This window comes from Oxyura jamaicensis, chromosome 1 (genome assembly GCF_011077185.1).
Source record: "Oxyura jamaicensis isolate SHBP4307 breed ruddy duck chromosome 1, BPBGC_Ojam_1.0, whole genome shotgun sequence".
Taxonomy (NCBI): Eukaryota; Metazoa; Chordata; class Aves; order Anseriformes; family Anatidae; genus Oxyura; species Oxyura jamaicensis.
In genome coordinates, this window is record NC_048893.1 from 173737158 (window position 1) to 173755114 (window position 17957).

General features: G+C 40.2%; 1 protein-coding gene and 1 long non-coding RNA gene across 6 annotated transcripts in view; one reads left to right on the top strand and one right to left on the bottom strand.

Annotated features, from left to right (window-relative positions):
- Positions 1-15719, bottom strand: part of EPSTI1 (epithelial stromal interaction 1) — a 55735-nt gene extending 40016 nt beyond the window's left edge. Inside the window, exons 1-4 of one of the 5 annotated variants that reach the window (XM_035322282.1) lie at positions 15592-15719; positions 12298-12544; positions 2162-2220; positions 293-376 (exon numbers count right to left, since the gene is read on the bottom strand). In XM_035322282.1, coding sequence (XP_035178173.1) covers positions 293-376; positions 2162-2220; positions 12298-12482 — 328 coding nt within the window. In that variant the 5' untranslated portion in view covers positions 12483-12544; positions 15592-15719. The other 4 variants (XM_035322287.1, XM_035322295.1, XM_035322273.1 and 1 more) reach the window with 4 other exon arrangements.
- LOC118164647 lies at positions 11268-15888 on the top strand. The gene is made up of 3 exons (XR_004749586.1): positions 11268-11607; positions 12089-12103; positions 15595-15888. It is a non-coding gene; the product is annotated as an uncharacterized LOC118164647 (long non-coding RNA).
- Positions 15889-17957: the final 2069 nt, after the last annotated feature.

Sequence of the window (17957 nt, forward strand, 5' to 3'; positions counted from 1 at the left end):
AAATGTAACTATAGATTTTCTACACTGATGTTGACAAATTTATTGAGTGACATTCTGTGCTGTTTTGCTTCAGAAACATCTTCATTGTCATGACCATCAAAAAGCACGGAGCGCACACAGCAGGCTCATGTCAGCCCTTTATTGACACCAAATCTCCTTAATAAGTAGCATAAGAGAAAAACAGTGAAAGATGTCTTATGTTGTAAAGGGTGTGTGAGCATATATAATATGTATTGCATAAAACAAAAAGTACTGATTTTCCAATTCATAATAGCTGACTTAAATGTCTTACCCAGTCTCTGTGGAATCAACTTAATGGGCCTTGGCCTGTGCTCTTCCTTCCAGCGCTCCAGGTCATCTAGCTCTTTCTTAGCAACTGAACAGGTACAGAAAGAAACAAATACTTGGAAATTAGAAGCCATCCTAAAAAGCAGACAGTGTCATTAGCTGTATATAACACTGAAGACTCATCCAGGAACAGACCCACTTGTTCTCAAGGGATGCAGACACCCCTGCAAGAAGTTACACAGTCACTGGAACAATCAGATGGAGAGGCAAATATTTTTGCTAACTCAAAACTGCATGGTAAGTACTTTTTCCCTCCCATTCGTGTTTATTAAATAAAAACGGGAGCCATGCATGATTCAGCTTCAAATTAAGACACCTCAGCATAGATGAGCTGGGTGCCAAGGTCCCGGTGTATTCAGTGAAAATCCAGTCAATGCAGCCAGAGGCATTGGGAGACTTGTGGAGCCAGCCCTGTTCTCTAGGATGGCTGCTTGATTAAACCGTTCCCCAGATTTAACCGACAGAGAAAAAGGCAATTCATTTCATTTCAAAGTCCATAAAGTGTATGGAAAAAGGAGCTGTTTTAAAGCAGTACCTTGGTTGCTCACTTGCACTAAAGACACAAACAATACTTTCTAATTCCAGGCTACAGCTAACAGGTGCTAGCACCAGTTCTCCTCTAACAGGATAACCTGCCAGTCCATGGGCAGGTCTCTAAAGAGCCCCAAGACTGACACGAGCTTTTTATTTCACCTTTAAAACAAGCCCTTAGGTTGGGATTGGATTCAGTGAGGCCCCCTTTCTGCCGGTATTGAAGGTGGAAGCACTCTGCATGCTTGAGAACTTGCATGCTGGTGGCACACAGTCAAAACAGACCTTTACTAAAGCAGCAGAACCTATCCTCTTAGAATCAGTCACCTCTATGATGACCTGCTTTTATTCCTCCTTCCGGAGGATTATGATTTGGTTCAGTAAAAGTCCATTTTCTTTCTTGCAAACAAAGGAAATCCCACCCCACGCTAGACTGCTGATAGAGCATTTCAGCCAAACTCACAATGTTTGAGGAGAATTGTTTTAATTGCATTATTTACTTGAGGGCTCAAAACTTGAGGAGTGCTGACTGACATTCCCTCAACTGTCATATTCTGCACAAATAAACAGCCAGGAGTGCAGGACTGCAGTGTTTGGTCATGTCTGTACACAGAATTTTTTTTCATGGCTCTTTTGTATTAACTTTGGCCAATGAAGACTTGTACCACATGCCTATTCTTTCAGGTATAGCTTTAGGATGTTCCTGCTTACCTACTTTCACGAGCAAGACTTGAAGCCAAGCGAAAGTGATCTTATATAACTACAGGTGTTTTGTCATCTAAAATCTTTCCCACCTTAATAGATCCATATACAATCTTTAAACAGGGATTCAGGAACCAACAGATGGTGTGGTTTTAGTTACGTTAGCTTCCACATGAGAGCACTTTCAAAAATATTTCTTACTTGTATTTTTCTTCTTCCTCCCCATAACCTAAAGAGCATTCAAAGCTGGTTTCTCCAATCTAAATTCAATCCTGCAAATGCAGGGTTGACTTAATTCCAGATGAGTCCTGTACAAGTCAGCTCAAGGAGCTACAGCACTGCTATTACCAAAAACCTGTTCCTGAAGAAGCCTTACTATGTGTGCAGTTTAGTCAGATGAGAAGCTGATCTTGAGAAAAGCCTACAGGGTGATGGTGAAGGCTCCTAGCCCTGAATTTATACTTACAGCTGCAGACATAAAAGTATTGAAAGGATGCAGATAAAAGTTGCAAGGGTGATAAAACACACACAAAAATAGACTTATTCAAGTAGAAATAATGTATTAGAAATCTCAACTTACTTTGTTGCAACTGGTTTCTTCTGGTTTCATTTGGAGTAATCAAGACATACGAGCTGACACTAAAATGAAAGAAAACACTCTTATTTTTCCTGTCTATAGAAAAACAGATGGGCTGGAAGGGGTTTTCTTCATCAGTGAGGTCAGTGTTCTGCTGCTCTAATAAAAAAAAGATTATATCAAAACCAGTTTTTACTTTGATTCAGCTCTTAAGGAATTGTTGGTAACTATTTTAGAAATAGTTATATTTGTAGTTGACAGTGAACACCAAGGATTATATTTTCAGAAACTTTTAGCCCAGTCTCCATGTTTCTTATTAAGACTCACTCTAGACTGCAGACCTCAAATCTCAGCTGTTTCAAACCAAATCAATTCCTCAAATCTAGAAGTTCCTCATGGTAGAGGACTACTTCCCCAGTGGAGCTATTGGTGCTTTCCAGCACAGCTTGCTTGAGCACAAGTCAAGGATCCCTGTCTATGGGAAAAACACTGGTGTTGGTAGTCTCACCCCATGCCTTGATGGCACTCAACTCCTCACAAATTCAAAGGCACGTTGTTTGTCATGGGCTTAGGTGACTTGCTGCCTGACCAAGCCTCAGTTTCCTCGTCAGATTTGTGTTTGTCCGGCACCAGGAATTCCTCGGGCATATTTATTTTGCTGTCACGCCTCAGGTGCAACACACTGAATAAAGGCTGAGGCCCTGTTTTGTTAGGCTGAATTCAAAACACAGTTGCCGTCTCAAAGAGCTATCAATCTAGCGTGACAGCAAAGAAACAGGACAGGGCTCGGAGTGTATTAGAGACTGGAGGTGATCAAATGAGTGATGAAAACATGTCAGTTTCACTCAGAGGAAACAAAGGTTTTTAATCTACAAGGTATACTGTGTGGGTAGGAGTTTACACCACCTGCACTCCACCTCAGCAAAAGCAGGGCCACAGGGGTGCAGGTTCACCAGCCGTGCACTGAGCAGGGGTTGGCTCCACGTGTCAGAGTGTGCTCACATCTCTGCAGCGTTCGGCACAGCTTTAGCTGCACACGCGGGCACTGGTATTTTATTTGATGTTATCTTTGGGAAGGCAGAAGGAGAAGAGCAGAAAACAAAGACTAATGAGAGATGAAAACTGCACCCCTTGAAAGAAGAAAGGGTTAGAGGACAAGCTAGGAAGGAGAGAGAGCTCAGTTGGCTGTGGAAAAGTAATGAGAGAAGGAGGTCTGAGACAAAGGCTAAAAAGAGGAATGAAAATCATGCAAGGAGATCAAAGTGCAAAAAGCCGCCTGCTGCCATATCACTGTAATTTGGCATTGGGGAAGGAAAGCATTTATATCCAATTACCTCTTTCTCTTTGAAGACTTATTCTAGGAGGATGTGGATTAATTTGTGAGATTAAACTAGCAAAGACAGAGCTGCGAGCTTTAATGGTGTCATTTTAATGTGGACCTTTCCCTGCTTGCCTGCTTCCTCTGGTGTCCAGTGAGACTGTTCCTCGCCTCTCCACCAAACCCCAGGCCCTCAGAGGCAGGAGCAAGGTAGCAGCATTGCCCTTCCAGCATCATTGCACAATTTTAACCATTACTTAAAGTAAGTTTTGACAACCTTTGCATGCTATAGCACAATGTTCTCCATTACTGCCCCAACAAGCTGTTGTACAGCTGGTCAGTTTCAATAAGTATTACTTTTTTCTTGGCTTTTTCAGGTATTAATATCATATTTCTCTCAAATTCACACACACACACACACACACACACACAAATTGCATACTTTTTACACTGCCATCCTTTTGTCAGTGAAAAAAGGTGGCTGGAATTGTTAAGTAACAAGACTACACACCTCCCCCCCTCAAAAAGCATTATTGCATCTAAGAAATCCCACTGATTCATAGCATAAGGTGCAGAAGAGTTTTTATATCATTAGATTTACTTTGATGACATTCAGATTTTTTTTTTTTCTAAATTAGGAATCCAATTAAAAAGACAACAAGGAGCATTGTGTGTCTGCACATGTTTAAGAACCACGATATCAGCTCTAGGCTTTATGACACGATAGCCTTTATGCCATGAATCGTTTCCTTTATCTGCTTTTGCTTTTTGGCTGGAGGAGGCCAAGGTGGGGCCACTCTCCTGATATCCGTCCATGGCCATTATCCAGAAGTTCAGAAGGACGGCACATGAAATATAACAAAGATCAATCAGTTTATTAAAGGGATAGAAGTGAGACCAGTGACAGGGAACTATGCTTACTGCTAGAGACAGCTCAGCTTTGTTTTCCAAAGAGTAAGAGTCACTGTGGTTGAAAAGGTGCTTGTTTAAAGCCCACTTTGGTTTCCATGTTATTGAAATAAAAGCAAAGTTAAAATAAAATGAGGATTTCAAGTCTCCGGTTCAGGAAGAAAAAGGAGAACAGGATACTTTTGTTTTCTTTTACTTCGTATTTATACCACATGCTCTATTTTATTCCAAGTTAAAAAATAAATAAATAATAATAATAATAAAAAAGAATATAAGCATTAGTGAGCTTATCTATTTCAATAGTGCTCACCTTGGTCTCTCTGGAAAGATAGACATGTCAGAGTGTAACATTGGGTATTTGGACTGGGAGAAGGAAGAGCAAGCATATAGTAAGATTCCCATGGGATGGGTGAAAGCCAAGGATTGAACCACCCTTGCTTTTCAAATCTGCAGCCACAGGAGGAGCCAGATGAGCTGCTACCCAAGAGATTCCACCTGCCTACTAGCTCTAAAGCTAAAATTGAAATCCACACCGACTGTCCCTCATTTTCTTGATTTTTATTTTTATTTTTTTTTAGGAAAGAAAGTAAAAAATTCACCAGCAGCTTTCACCTCATGTTTTAGCCAGTTTGTGGGATATTGCAAGTTAGTACTTTGTCCAGACAGAACCTCTGATCCTGTAGAGCCTATAGAAAATGCTACAGCCTATCAGTTTAATATTTCAGGCAGCTTACGAATTGCCACTGCAGCTTTAAGTCTGGAGTAAATTATCCTACTTACCTGGATAGCAATTAAGGAAATGTAAAGATTTTAAGCTATCAGCAGTGTGCAGACTTTTTGTACTTTATACCAGTACATGAAGTGAAGTTGAAAAGATTACAGAGAATTTTGCTTTTCAGGTTCCCTAATAATGATTCTTATTGTTCTATGACTTAAATCTATCTTTGACATATGGTTGATTTACAAATACAAATATGGAAGTAACTGGGAGTGGGAAGAACATCTTACCCAGGTTATAGCTCTTCATAAAAGAGAAACAAACCCTATTCTGCCTCTATGAGTCACATTAATCTTGATAAGACTTTTTTGGTTTATTTTTTTCCCACAGAAAAGGGGAATGTATTGCCTAATTACTCAGACTGAGCAAATATTAACAACTGTGAAAAAGTTATAACCTAATAAGAGAATGCATCTGTATTGGAATAAAACTCAAAAAGCAACCTCATATGAGTTTTCAAACACATAGACATCAAATATCTCAATACTAAGAAGATTAATATCTATATAGCAATATATACAAACAGATAGAAAAATCTTTCAATCAGGAGAAATGTACAATACCCTCACAGAAAATCTGCAAAGATAGCTTACAGTTTGAATTATCAGCAACATTGAGAACACCATGTCTGCAATCTTAAATTTGTAAGCCTGTGGGTGACTTGACACATTTAACTCACGCTACTCAAGGCCTAGTCTCCAATGTTTTCAGGGCACAGCCTTTGCTTTATTTTCTCCTAGGTTTGTATAAAATAGATTATTTCTGAAGTTGAATAAACACATGAGAACTGCTGTTCACCAATAATGTTTTTTTGCAGAGCTCTGCCCTTCAGTTTTTCCTCAAGCCCACTCCAGCCAGCTACCACTGGGGAGCCTTCCAAATGAAGTGTGAAATAGTTTAAAGAGTTACAAAAGTAATGGTTGTTATAAGCTATTTCCAGTTCCACTGTGTTTTATATTGCTGGTGCATCAGTACATGAATGCCACAAAGCTGAAAGCTAAATATTTCGCTCTGCTAGGCAATGTGCTGTCTGCATTCAATAAGAACCAGAAACCAAGGAGCGTGCAGGGGAGAGCAACACAAATGACTAAAGCTTGGTGAAAAAATGGGAAGGTTTAGTCTAGAGGAAAGACTGGAGGGAAGCCGTGGGGCTCCATATACATCTGCATATGAACCACTGAAAGGAAAAGGTTAATTTATATTCGGTAATCAATGAAAAGAGAAGCACAAGGGAAAAATACACAGGCATGTAGACATGTACTTGCACACGTTTATGTGCATGACTGTGGGAATATGCGTGCATATCTTTTCCTCTTTTTATAGTACATGTGTTTAATGTATATGCTTAAGGCAGAAGATACAGATGAAATACTGCATTAACCAATATGTTAAGACTGGATGACTTTAAGAGAAAAAGAAAAGGAGCAAACTGCCAAGGACAATCATAAAGTCTTCTTCAAAGACACACTGCACTGAACTTTGCATCCAGTTACCAGTAGTTGTTTGAGAACAGTTAAGTCAATACCACCACAACATATTATTATCACCAAGGCTCCCATGGCTGTTGGAGCAGCCCATATGATGCTGAACACCACGAAAGCTGCCAAATCAGAGGGCTATGAGACTCCAAGCCCCAGCAAGGAGACAACTGTCCTGTAGGTACCTGTAGGTCGCAGTGTACAGGCTAATGATAACCGACAGCCCTAGCATTAGACCTCAGTCATACAATACGCTTTGCACCCATACGTACGAATCTTGCTTGGAGGTTTGGGGCTCTGGCTTTCCATCTTTATGAGCAGCACTATCTTACCAGTTTACAGCTCTGACACAAAAGTGAATTACTGGGGCTTAACATTATACACTGCCTGAGTCATCCTAGCTTTCTTAACATGAGTGACTGAAAATAAACTGCTTTTAGCAGAAAATGTTTACCACCAAAAATCTATGTGCATGGGTTTTGCCCTGTACTTGCCACAGGCTAGGAGTGCACTTAATAACCACAGTTCAGCTGATGTCTGGAAGCTTATTAAACTAGGATAACTCACTTCTGTATCTGGTCCCTCTGTTTAGCTAAAGCTTTCATTAAAACAACATTTTTGCTATAGTTGAGGCCTAAGGATAAAACAAAGAGTTAAATCCTGGAGATGTAAACTTGCACTAGGAATGAGTGAGAAGGAAAACAGCAGCAGAGAAAGGCCCAGGAGAAGGCTTGAGTCAGAAACAAGCAGTAAAGCAACAGTCCTTCACTCAAATCTCAACTCTCAGAAGCTGACAGAAAACTTCCTAAAGTTAAAATCAGGTCCAAAGAGTAAAACCAAAACTCAGAACTGAATTTCCCAGGTAAGATTGACTTCAGACTCAGCAGCTTGCTTTGGGCTTGGTGTGAGATAGCACCGCAAGAAGAATAGCAGGTGCACCAGGGGAGATTTAAATTAGACATTATGAAGAATTTCTTCATGCAGAGGGTGATCAACCATTGGGACAGGCTGCTCAGGGTAGTGGTGGAGTCCCCATCCCTGGAGGTATTTCAGAGACATATGACACTAAGGGACATGATTTAGTGATGGGATTGAGTAGGTTGATGATTGGACTTGGGGACCTTGAAAGTATTTTCCAACCCAAATAAACAGAATATTGAACACTGGACCCAACAAAGTCCATGAAGTCCGTCCTGTCAGATGCAGTTGTATTTATGCTGTCCCCAAATAGTTCATTTGCCTTAGTGCCACACAGTGCCTGCGATGTGGTGAATGCGCCAGCGTCATCTGGAGCACCTGGAAATCAACAGCACAGAGCATCTATATTGAGCCAGGCCAGGCACTGGGCTTGGCAGCATCAGCGCTGAGCTCAGCTAAGCCCCACAGAGGCGTCTGTATGCTGTGAGTGGTGCTTGCCAGCACACCTGGAGAGATGAGCAGGTCAGACTACCATATGAAGACTGAGACCTAAGCTAGTGCATGTTTTCACCTCCGCTTCTACCACTTTCTTTCCAGCAATATGCTTCCTCCTCCACTCCCCCTCTGCCATAGTACTGGTGTCCTTTCAGTGCCACTGCCCATGTGCTACTTTTCTTACCCCAGCTCCTCATCAAGCTATGCATCAAGAGAACAAGTCAAACACCACGCAAATCAAGATCTTCCTAGGTATTCTTCTAATGCAGAGTTAGGACACACACACCTTATGAAGAACACAGCAGTCCCCAAATCTTACTGCATAGCTATCCTCCTACTTAGATTCAGCCACTGAACGCTTGACTGGAGATAGGGCTGGATACTGATAACACCAAAGCCAGGCATCTCTGAATCGCCCCACCGTGCTGCAAAGATTAGTACATCACCCTGAAAGATACAGAGCTGGGAGATTTTTTTTTTTTTTCCTGTGCAGCAAATACAGCGGTTAACTCTAAACAAATTGTTTGTAATTCAGATTACACATACACCAGTACCACCAGTGGACAAAGGAAGCATTTAGAGAAGAAGCCTCCTCCAGTTTAATAGACCAATTTGGAGTTATTAAAAAGAAGAAATTTCAGATTGTGAAACAAAATAATTTTCCTAAGAACTGCTAAGGACACTCTATCAGCAAAAGATTAAGAGGTGCTACAACACTATAGATTTTCTTTTTAATTCAGGATGAAGATTGGAAAAGGAAGGGAAGAAAGCCCTGATGGATTTGGCTCCTGCAGTCAAAGAATAACATTTCTCAAGTCAAGCATCCTAGTAACTGTTTTCCTTTCACACTGGACAATAAAGGACTATTACCAGCTGTGTGACAATATATCTTCACATTTTATTACTTTGAATTTGATTTTTTTTTTAATGTATTTTACCAGAACCAGTATTATTCTTGCCAGGTTTAAAGACACCATGGACAGGCTGCCGTTGCTGAATGGGGGCAGGGACTATCACAACCTTTTTATTTTTCAGACACTAGCAATAGTTCAGCTTCTAATTTCCCCACTTTCCTCCACCTTTTCTTCTATACAGACTTTTGTTTCTGAATAGATATGAACAGGGGCAATTTGGGAATTCACTTTCTACAAGTTAATTTCATGGCACTTAGCAGACAAAGTGAAGTAACTTAAATGCAATCTTATTATTACAAGCAGTTTCAAGCACTTGTCATCCTGGCGTTTTTTCTCCGTAGCCTGAAACCATATCTTGTACAGAACTGGAGGGGGGTGATGTGTGAAGTTTTATTTCAATTTTGCATTTGAACAAGTATTTTTTGTAACTTAATTAGAACCACTTTATAATCACTTTGCATCCTCAACATATCATATAAGAGCTTTTCCAAAGCAAGAGACAAATTACCATCTAATACCAGTTGCCCAACTTGCACTTTTTTTTGGGAAAGAGTAGACTTTGATTTGGCTGGTGTGTGAGGCTTTAACATGTCACATCTCACATGTTTTTCACATGTCCAGTCTACATGAACAGTGGGTTCAGTCACCTGATCCCACAATAAGATGCTGCTAACGTGTTTTCCCTCTTCCAATTGCTCTGAAGCACAGGCTGAGACTTCACATGGGAACAACATATACACACACCCTACTCACACAGGCTTCAACAGAGGCTCAGGCTCCTGCTCTGTTGGCATCAAGACCAGATCTTGATTGGTTCTGGAAAATAGCGAGCAGCACACTGACTGGAATAGAGCCATTTCTTGGCACAGAGGGCCCCGTTTCTTGGGCCCCTCATGTTTCCTCTCCTACACATATACCAGAAAGCCTTCCTAACTACTGCTTGTCTGTGGATTTTTAAATTTTGCTGACACCCTTCAACATTAGCTGTCAAACATCTCTGTTCAACCCTTTGTTAACCCTGAACCTGAAAGCCTGGACTATTGTGAGGGTGTGCTAGTATTTTAGTTTGAAGGATCATGTTCAAAGGGACTGAGAACCAAAAGGCTGAGTTAGCTTTGCCACTACTGAAAGGATATTTTAATATGAGAGCTGGCTTGAAACATAACTTGAAATAACAGAACAAGTATTTAACAATGAATGTAATAGTTTTAAGAATAGAAGACTCCTCTTGCCTGCTTCAGCATTTCAGATACTTTCTACCACTTTCATCTGGGTTAGTTAAAGAAATCCCCTTTTAAGTGTCTTCATCTCACTCATAGAATCATTGAATAATCCAGGTTGGAAAAGACCATCAATATCCTCAAGTCCAACCATCAGCCTGACCCACCAAGTCCTATCACTAAATGTGTCCCTTACTGCCATATCCATACATCTCTTAAATACCTCCAAGGATGGAGACTCTACCACTTCCCTGGGCAGCCCCTTCCAATGCTTGACCACCCTCTCCATGAAGAAGTTCTTCCTGATGCCCAGTTTAAACCACCCCTGGGACAACTTGAGACCATTTCCTCCTTGAGACCAACACCCTCCTTGCTGCAACCTCCTACCAGGTTGTTGAAGAGAGTGATGATGTCTCCCTTCAGACTCCTTTTTTTCCAGACTAAGGAGTCCCAATTAACTCAGCTGCTCCTCATAACTCTTGTTTCTAGTCCCTTCATCAGCTTCAGTACTCTTCTCCCTGAGGGTAGTGAGGAAACCCCAGTTTCGTTCACTTCTTTGAGTGTTTGTTTCCCACTCATATTACATGGTTCTTCTTTGATCCAGCCTCTCATTCATTCCTCTTTCTCATTAACTTCATAATACTGCAGACTTTAATTTGTATACTCCACGTTTAGGAATGAATTCACTGTTACAGCTATATAAAGATGTGCAGAGAGAATCTTTCATATCACATAGGGAAAAATATTATGTGCAGCCCTTGTAGTAGATGTGTACCAGTTTTCCCTCTGCAAGAATCATATAAACATGAAACAGGACTTTTAACTATTCTTCCACAAAAGTTTACCTGGTTTTATACAGATTCCATCCGTATTTAATCTTGCTGTAAATTTTGCAGGGAACTCAGGCTAACCAACTGATTAAGTATTTACTTAACTTTAACTGGGGGTTGTACCCCAGACCAAGCCTTTGGCACAGACAGCTACATCCATGGGAAAAGTCTACTGCCCATCCCCAAGAAAAAAAAATAAAATTTGACGTATGACAAGTATCTGGGCTGCCTTCACTGTACTGTGGATATATGCCAGTGTGCAGGAAGGCAAGGCAGAGGGTCCTTCATATTTGGAAGTGGCATGAAATAAGCATAGAATAACTTGAGAATGGCTGTTTGCTTTCCTGAAGGTGAGTTGTTAAAGTGCGGAAGGATTTCAAAGCAGCCCAGCTCTTAATAGTCTGTGTATTGTTACTACCTAGTAGATAGCCATTCATGGGTTACAGTGGCAAGCTGCTGATTGCTGCTCATGACCAGCAGTCTGCCACCTCACGCACAGCCTGGCTCCTCCTTCTTCAGGGAAAGGAAACTGAAACAGCCTTCAGAAAGTGGAACCAGTTTCCGTCAGCTGCACTGTGAAACATGGGGGGTGGGGGGGAATGGTGGAAGCAAGTTAAGCAAACTCAGTTCACAATAATAACAGAATTACATGCACTTTTACTAACAGCTCAGAAAAAAAAAAAAAAAAAAGAAAAGAAAGAAAGAAAAAAAGGAAAAAAAAAAGATTTGGTGAAAAAACTGCCAACGATTAGTTTTGGTCAGCTAAGCACATGTGCACAAAATACACACATGCTACTGACAGTTTCTGTTCTGTATTATTTTTGCACGTTACAGCTTATAAGGTATCTAAGCTTGTCACTAGAAAACCAGAGGTGGACAGGGCATAGATCCCAGTAAAACTTAAAATGAAATTCGGGGCTGAAGCTTTGGTTTTACTTCTGTCAGTATGAAGTTGTTAGAAGCTGTTCCATGTCCTGGATTGCATTCAGATCAGTGCTGGAACGCAGCCGACATCCGTCTCTGCAGCCAAAAGAAGTATTTTTAGACTTCCCAGGATGAAATATTAGGAGAGAGAAAACAGGGAGGTAGGACCGGATTTGAAATTCTGGTTAGAAAACGATGGTAGGTAGGTAGGCTTCTCTGAGTGCAGGAGGACATGCTGCTTTTGTGTCCAATCCCTTTCACAGGACCTCTGTGAAGTATTTCTACATTTACAGGTGTGTACCTTGAGTAATGAGATCTCACCTAGTAAATCTCACCTAGGCTCCCTTCTACTTACTGCTGCTCTTGCTGCTGATGGTAGGCTGATGCTTGGTGCCTTTGCTCCTCTCCAGATGTCATCAGCTGCGGAGGTTTTCCAGCCGCCTCTGGTTGATTGTTGTAAACCTGAGAGGAAAACGGGGTACTGGAGGCAGCAGCTGTCCTGTACCTGCTGCCTCCCCTCCATCCTCCAACCCCAGACATCCTTGTCAGAATGGAGGATTGCAGCTAAGGCTAAGGAAAAGCCCAGCACTGACTTCTTTCAATTAAGTTTCAGTTCCCTGTAAGACCCACCCCCAGCTGGACTCACAGCCATAGGACATGCAAATCCACAAACTCCTTTCTGATTCATCCTCCAGTAGAAGCTCGATTTGATCATCTGAACCACAGCATTGAGTAAGACCAGAGGTGGAGTCATGGGCTGACAGCAATGCTGATTTTTGCTAATAAAACATAGAAGTAACACTCTGTGCAATCTTTGAATAGACTGATAAGTAAGGAAAGGTCTGGCTGAAAGCCATATTTCTGACAATTTTTTACCCCAGCACTTCAAATTTCCCAGTGAGGGAGGGAAACAATGCTGTTTTTTGTTTTGATTTTTTTAAATTGGTTTAAATTTTTACAGGAGTGTATATAGAAAGATGAAAGTGAAACCAATAGCTAACTAATAATAATTAGCTAATCCTAAGGTGATGTTCATACAAAATTCCGGCTCTGCCTTTCAGTTCTGCTCTGACAGATATTTTATTTAAAAAAATATCTTCCTAATTCTAGCTCATGAAAAGAGAACAAATACATGATCCTTTTAAGCAAAAACACAGATCCTCTCAGTGAACACATCTGAGCAGTGGTACTGTATCAATCAGATGAGGTACTGTGAAATCTGGAGAGCTGGTGAAAACTAGGAACCATCTTAATATCAACAGTACAATAAACATGTTGGGCAGCTCCTAACCCAAGGAAAGTATACTAGTAATGCAACTTTATGCAACAGAGCTAAGGAAATCCAGCTCTACTCTGAGAAAGAGTGTCTCCTCTGCTGCATGTCTTCAGGAACTGCTAAAAGAGCAATGGGCCTCACAGCCTTGGAGTAGTTGTGTGAGCTTCTCTCTTCTGGTCTCTCCAGAGAACACATATTTTGGCCTTGATAGTGATTGGTCTCTCATCAGAAATCTTATGTAAAGGCACTTGAAAACCTGAGTCATCCCCTAGTAGTCCAGCAAGGGGTCCAGGTAGGTCAGGAGGCTTGAGCCTTGCTGTCCTGCTTCATATGGACTGCCAGTTACAGCGGGGAAGATCTCTTAACACAGGTTCCCCTTCATCTTCACATTGATTTCTTTACGTACAAGGCGCTGGCAAATGAAAGCAAGCATCAGGTTTAGTCCCTTATGTAGAACTGTGGAGTCCTATGTAAAGAGCAGAGGAAGTGTTTGGAAAGTCATGTCTGAGAACAGCAAAGATTTGTGGCCCAGCTGTGCCTACAGGCATTCTACTTAGTAAAAATCCAGCTCCAACATCTGTATTCTTCTTAACCCATGCAGATTTATGTCTTAACAACCCAAATTTAATTACCAAAATCGATTATAATGAATGTGCCTACTGCTGCTGTATCTTCTATCCCACATTGTTATGTAAAATTCAGATCTAATAACTGTTTCCTGCTGAAACTTGTAAAGTTTTGGCTGCAAACAGTACCTGTAGAACCTATGCAGTTTACATCTATATTGCTCAAAAAGAGAGGGATGTAAAATGAACCCAGACACTAGAAACTTAATCACTCATGCTGCTTCAACAGTAGTTTATTTCTTTGCTCTGTTTTGGACAATCCAAACTATCTCTCTCCAGGACATGTCCAAGATTAACTTGGAGGATGGCTCATACCAACACAACTCCCAGAGTGTCAGCATAGATACGACTGCACCAGGTTTAGCTTCTTCCTCCCCACTAACACCATCTCTGCATATCAAATGCATCCAGCCTCTTTGTTGTACTCCACACTATGTCATTCACCCCTTCATGCTACTTAAACACAGCATTTGATGGGCTGTAACACTTCCCTCAAACTTTTTCAGTTACACTGAGATGAAATAGCCCCCAAATAATAATGTTTTGGGGTCACAGCAGTATCACCTGAGGTACTCAGGACACTTGTATCTAAGTATTATATAGTATGGATGTGTACTGACTCCACTAGGCTCCTTCTGATTCCTTCTCACCTAGTGGAGGTTAGTCTTAGGCAGCCTAGGTATGATCAAGTCTGTGATATCTGGATTTAAGGTGAGGTATCAGTTTCTGGCCCTATTTTATTCAGCATATATTCAGCTAAATATGTGTTAAAAGAGTCTGTTCTTCTTAAATTTCCCAATACCAGTGCATTCAGCCTCCTAAAACATAATCTCCTGCCAAACCTCAACCCTTCCCAAATACTCTATAAGAATTTTAACACAGTACTTATATTTTTATAGACCCACCAAATATTGGCTACTGTTTATAGTTGTCTTACATCCCTAACTGGGTCAGATGCTGTGGTGTATCGGCCCTATCGGCTAGCAGACAAGCACCCACACAGCTGGCCCCGCTTCCTCCCCGACAGTCAAACAGGGAAGAAAACAGGAAAAAGGGTGAGAAAACTCATCTGTCAAAATAAAGACAGGGAAACCACTTGCCAGCTATTGTTGCAGGCAAAACAGTCTTGACTTGGGGAATTTAACCTAATTTGTTGCCAATTAGCATAAATATTTCATTACTGATTTGAGTACTGGGAAATCAAAAAAAGACAAACATTTAAGGACTTTGGGAAAACAGTTTTCCTCCAACTTGTCCAGGCTCAATTTCACTTCATAGTCCTCTCATTCCCTGCCACTTTAGCCAGTCTCATAAAGCTTGACAGCATATGGCTTATACCAGAGCCAAGCACACTTGGCCTGATTACACTTAATTAACAAAAAAGAGCAAAAAAAAAAAAAAAAAAGGCATTTTTTTTCTTGTTTTACCTTTTAACATGAGCTGCTAAACATATAACATAGATGTGTCTTGCTGGTAAATAGGAGTAAACCATGCTGACTTCCCAGATCTTTGACTCTTAGGTTCCAAAAAAAAAAAAAAGGAAAAAATATAATAATAATAATAATAATAAAGGATTACCAGAATAAGAACCTGGTAGGCAGGAGGAGAAAGAGAATATTTAAGCTTCTTAACATTTGCCATGCTTAAAAAACATCTTTTGTGGTTTTGTTGTTGTTGTTGTTTTTATGTCTGTAAATGTAAAGCTCTGTTTCCTCCAGCTATTAACATTTTTTTCTCTATTTTGCAGGAGAAAAGTCCTCAATAGAAAATGATCTTTCTTTTAAATTGAGAAATTCCTTCAGTGGAGATGTAAAACATTAAGAATCACCACATTCCTTCCCTCAGTTGTTTTTACCATGAAATTGCAATAATATAACTAAATAATTGAACTTTTATTTCCATCTTAGCAGCACCATGAACTCTTCTAAAAGTGAAATATATCAGAGATCTTTTCTCTCTACAAAGGATACTTTCAATCCTCATCCGCCACTTCATCCTTTTCTGGGGAATGTCAGATAGGATAAAACTCTCTTCTATAAAAGAAATAGTCTTAAAAAGGAAAAACAATTAAGTATTTAAAACAATGTCAGGGCCCCTACCTCTCCTTCCCTGAAAACACCTACTTATTCTTCATGATTTCATGGTTGGTTTCTGGATTTAAAATTTTCACACTTTCATTTTTTTTCCACAACCATAGACACTTTTCATTAAAAGCTAAGATATTCATTTAATCCGAAGAGACTACAAGCCTAAAGCCTGCAGAAAAGCATCAAATTGCAAATGACTTTTGAGAAAGACAGACAGGACAGGCTAGATATCCTACAGCCTCACTCTCATTTTTTCTCAGGAGTCAGCAAATGGTATCAGAAGGCCTCAGCTGCTGGAGAGCTGCTTTTTCTGTTGCTGTCAGATAAAATACTTAGCCCTACGTCTGAATGCGATGCTCAAAGGTTCACATACGTAGTTTTCTCCTTGGATGTTTTGGCTAATTAGGTAAGACACACACTACACTACACTACTACCACATGTAGTTGATCGTTGGGAGCATCTCTATATTTTAGAGAAATGACAAAGGAATGCCAAATATACACAGAAATATACCTATAATTAGCATTGCATATAGTGTCTTTATATACTATGATGGCAAATTGGAAATTGAATTTTTAAAGATGGATTTGTTCTACTTTACCAAGGTTTCTTCTGTCTGACTACTCTAGCTTGTTGTCCAATTAGTCATGAATGGAAAACCCTAAAACCAGAAAACACAGTAACTTTCAGTTCTGCTTTTAAAATACTTGATCTGAAACATGCTTACGGCAAGCAAAATATCAGAGCTCACCCGTAGACCAAAACCACCAAACATTAATATGAATGAATGCTGTAGTAAGACTTTGGTTTTGGGATGCAGTCAGCTTTGTGCACTTCACTGAACACGTCCAGTTAGAAGCAAGACTGTTATGTGGTGCCGACAGCGTGTTCCGCAAGGTTTATAGCACTAATTGTAGCACCTCAGGATGCTGAAGAGAAATTTCATTGACCCCTGGAGAGATAGCCCCAGAAGGTGGGCAAAATGTTACATTTGGCCCAGATTTATTCTTGTTTGGATTTAGGACTGGAATTTGTCAGGCTCAGCAGAAAGAATGTCATTAGCTTTGACAAGTGTGTGTGTGTGTGTGTGTGTGTTTCTGTGCTGGGTAATCTATTTAGGAGATGTAAAATGCTGCACACATTTCCCATTTTATTGCAAAAAGCTGAAATTGACAGTACCTGTCAAAAACTATCATCTTCCACTCTCTGAAAGAAAATTGACCCTTGCTTTCTCTGCACTATCCTCCAGCACTAGAGCAGGTCCACCTATCCTTTATCTAATACCACTTTAGTAAAAGGAAGAGGAGATTGAAAATATAATTGAGCTGATGTCCAGAACTTGCTATATTGAGGTCCTGAAGTAGTGCCTGAAAATTATTGCTACACATTAGATGTAGGGTATTCTTATGCCTGGAGAGTGCTATGCACATCTATATGACTATATAGACAATAGTAAATAATTATGCAGGGTTATTTTAAAGGTCTGATGTCAAAAAAATCACCAATACAAATGAGTGCTTTATGCCATTAAAAATACCTGTCTGTAACAAATCTGTTGGGAAAGACAATTGCAAAATCAACTGGTAAACTACACAAATGTTATTAGAAACAAAAGTCTCTTACAGCTAGTGTGCCAGCATTGCGTCCAGAAGAAAAAGTCCTTGGGAGGTCTGCTAACATTAACATAACATTTTTAAAATTCATGAATATATCTTTTTCTTAACAGTTTTTTAAAGTGAAGACTGACTTCTGCATAGATTATTTTAACACGCTTACTCGCAAAAGGTACCTGAGCCTCTTGCTGTATATACATACCATCCTCTCCACCATGTCTTCAAGGAATAATTGTACTCGTGTAATTCCTGAAGGCCATGATTAGTTCCAGCTTAGGATTTCATATAATATATTTCCCTGTGGTACCTAGTCAACCAAAGGCATCATATAATTATTACGGTATCAAGAAAGAACATTACATTCTTTATTGTTTAATGTTTCAGAATATGTTACTTAAAGAAATTAGGAGAA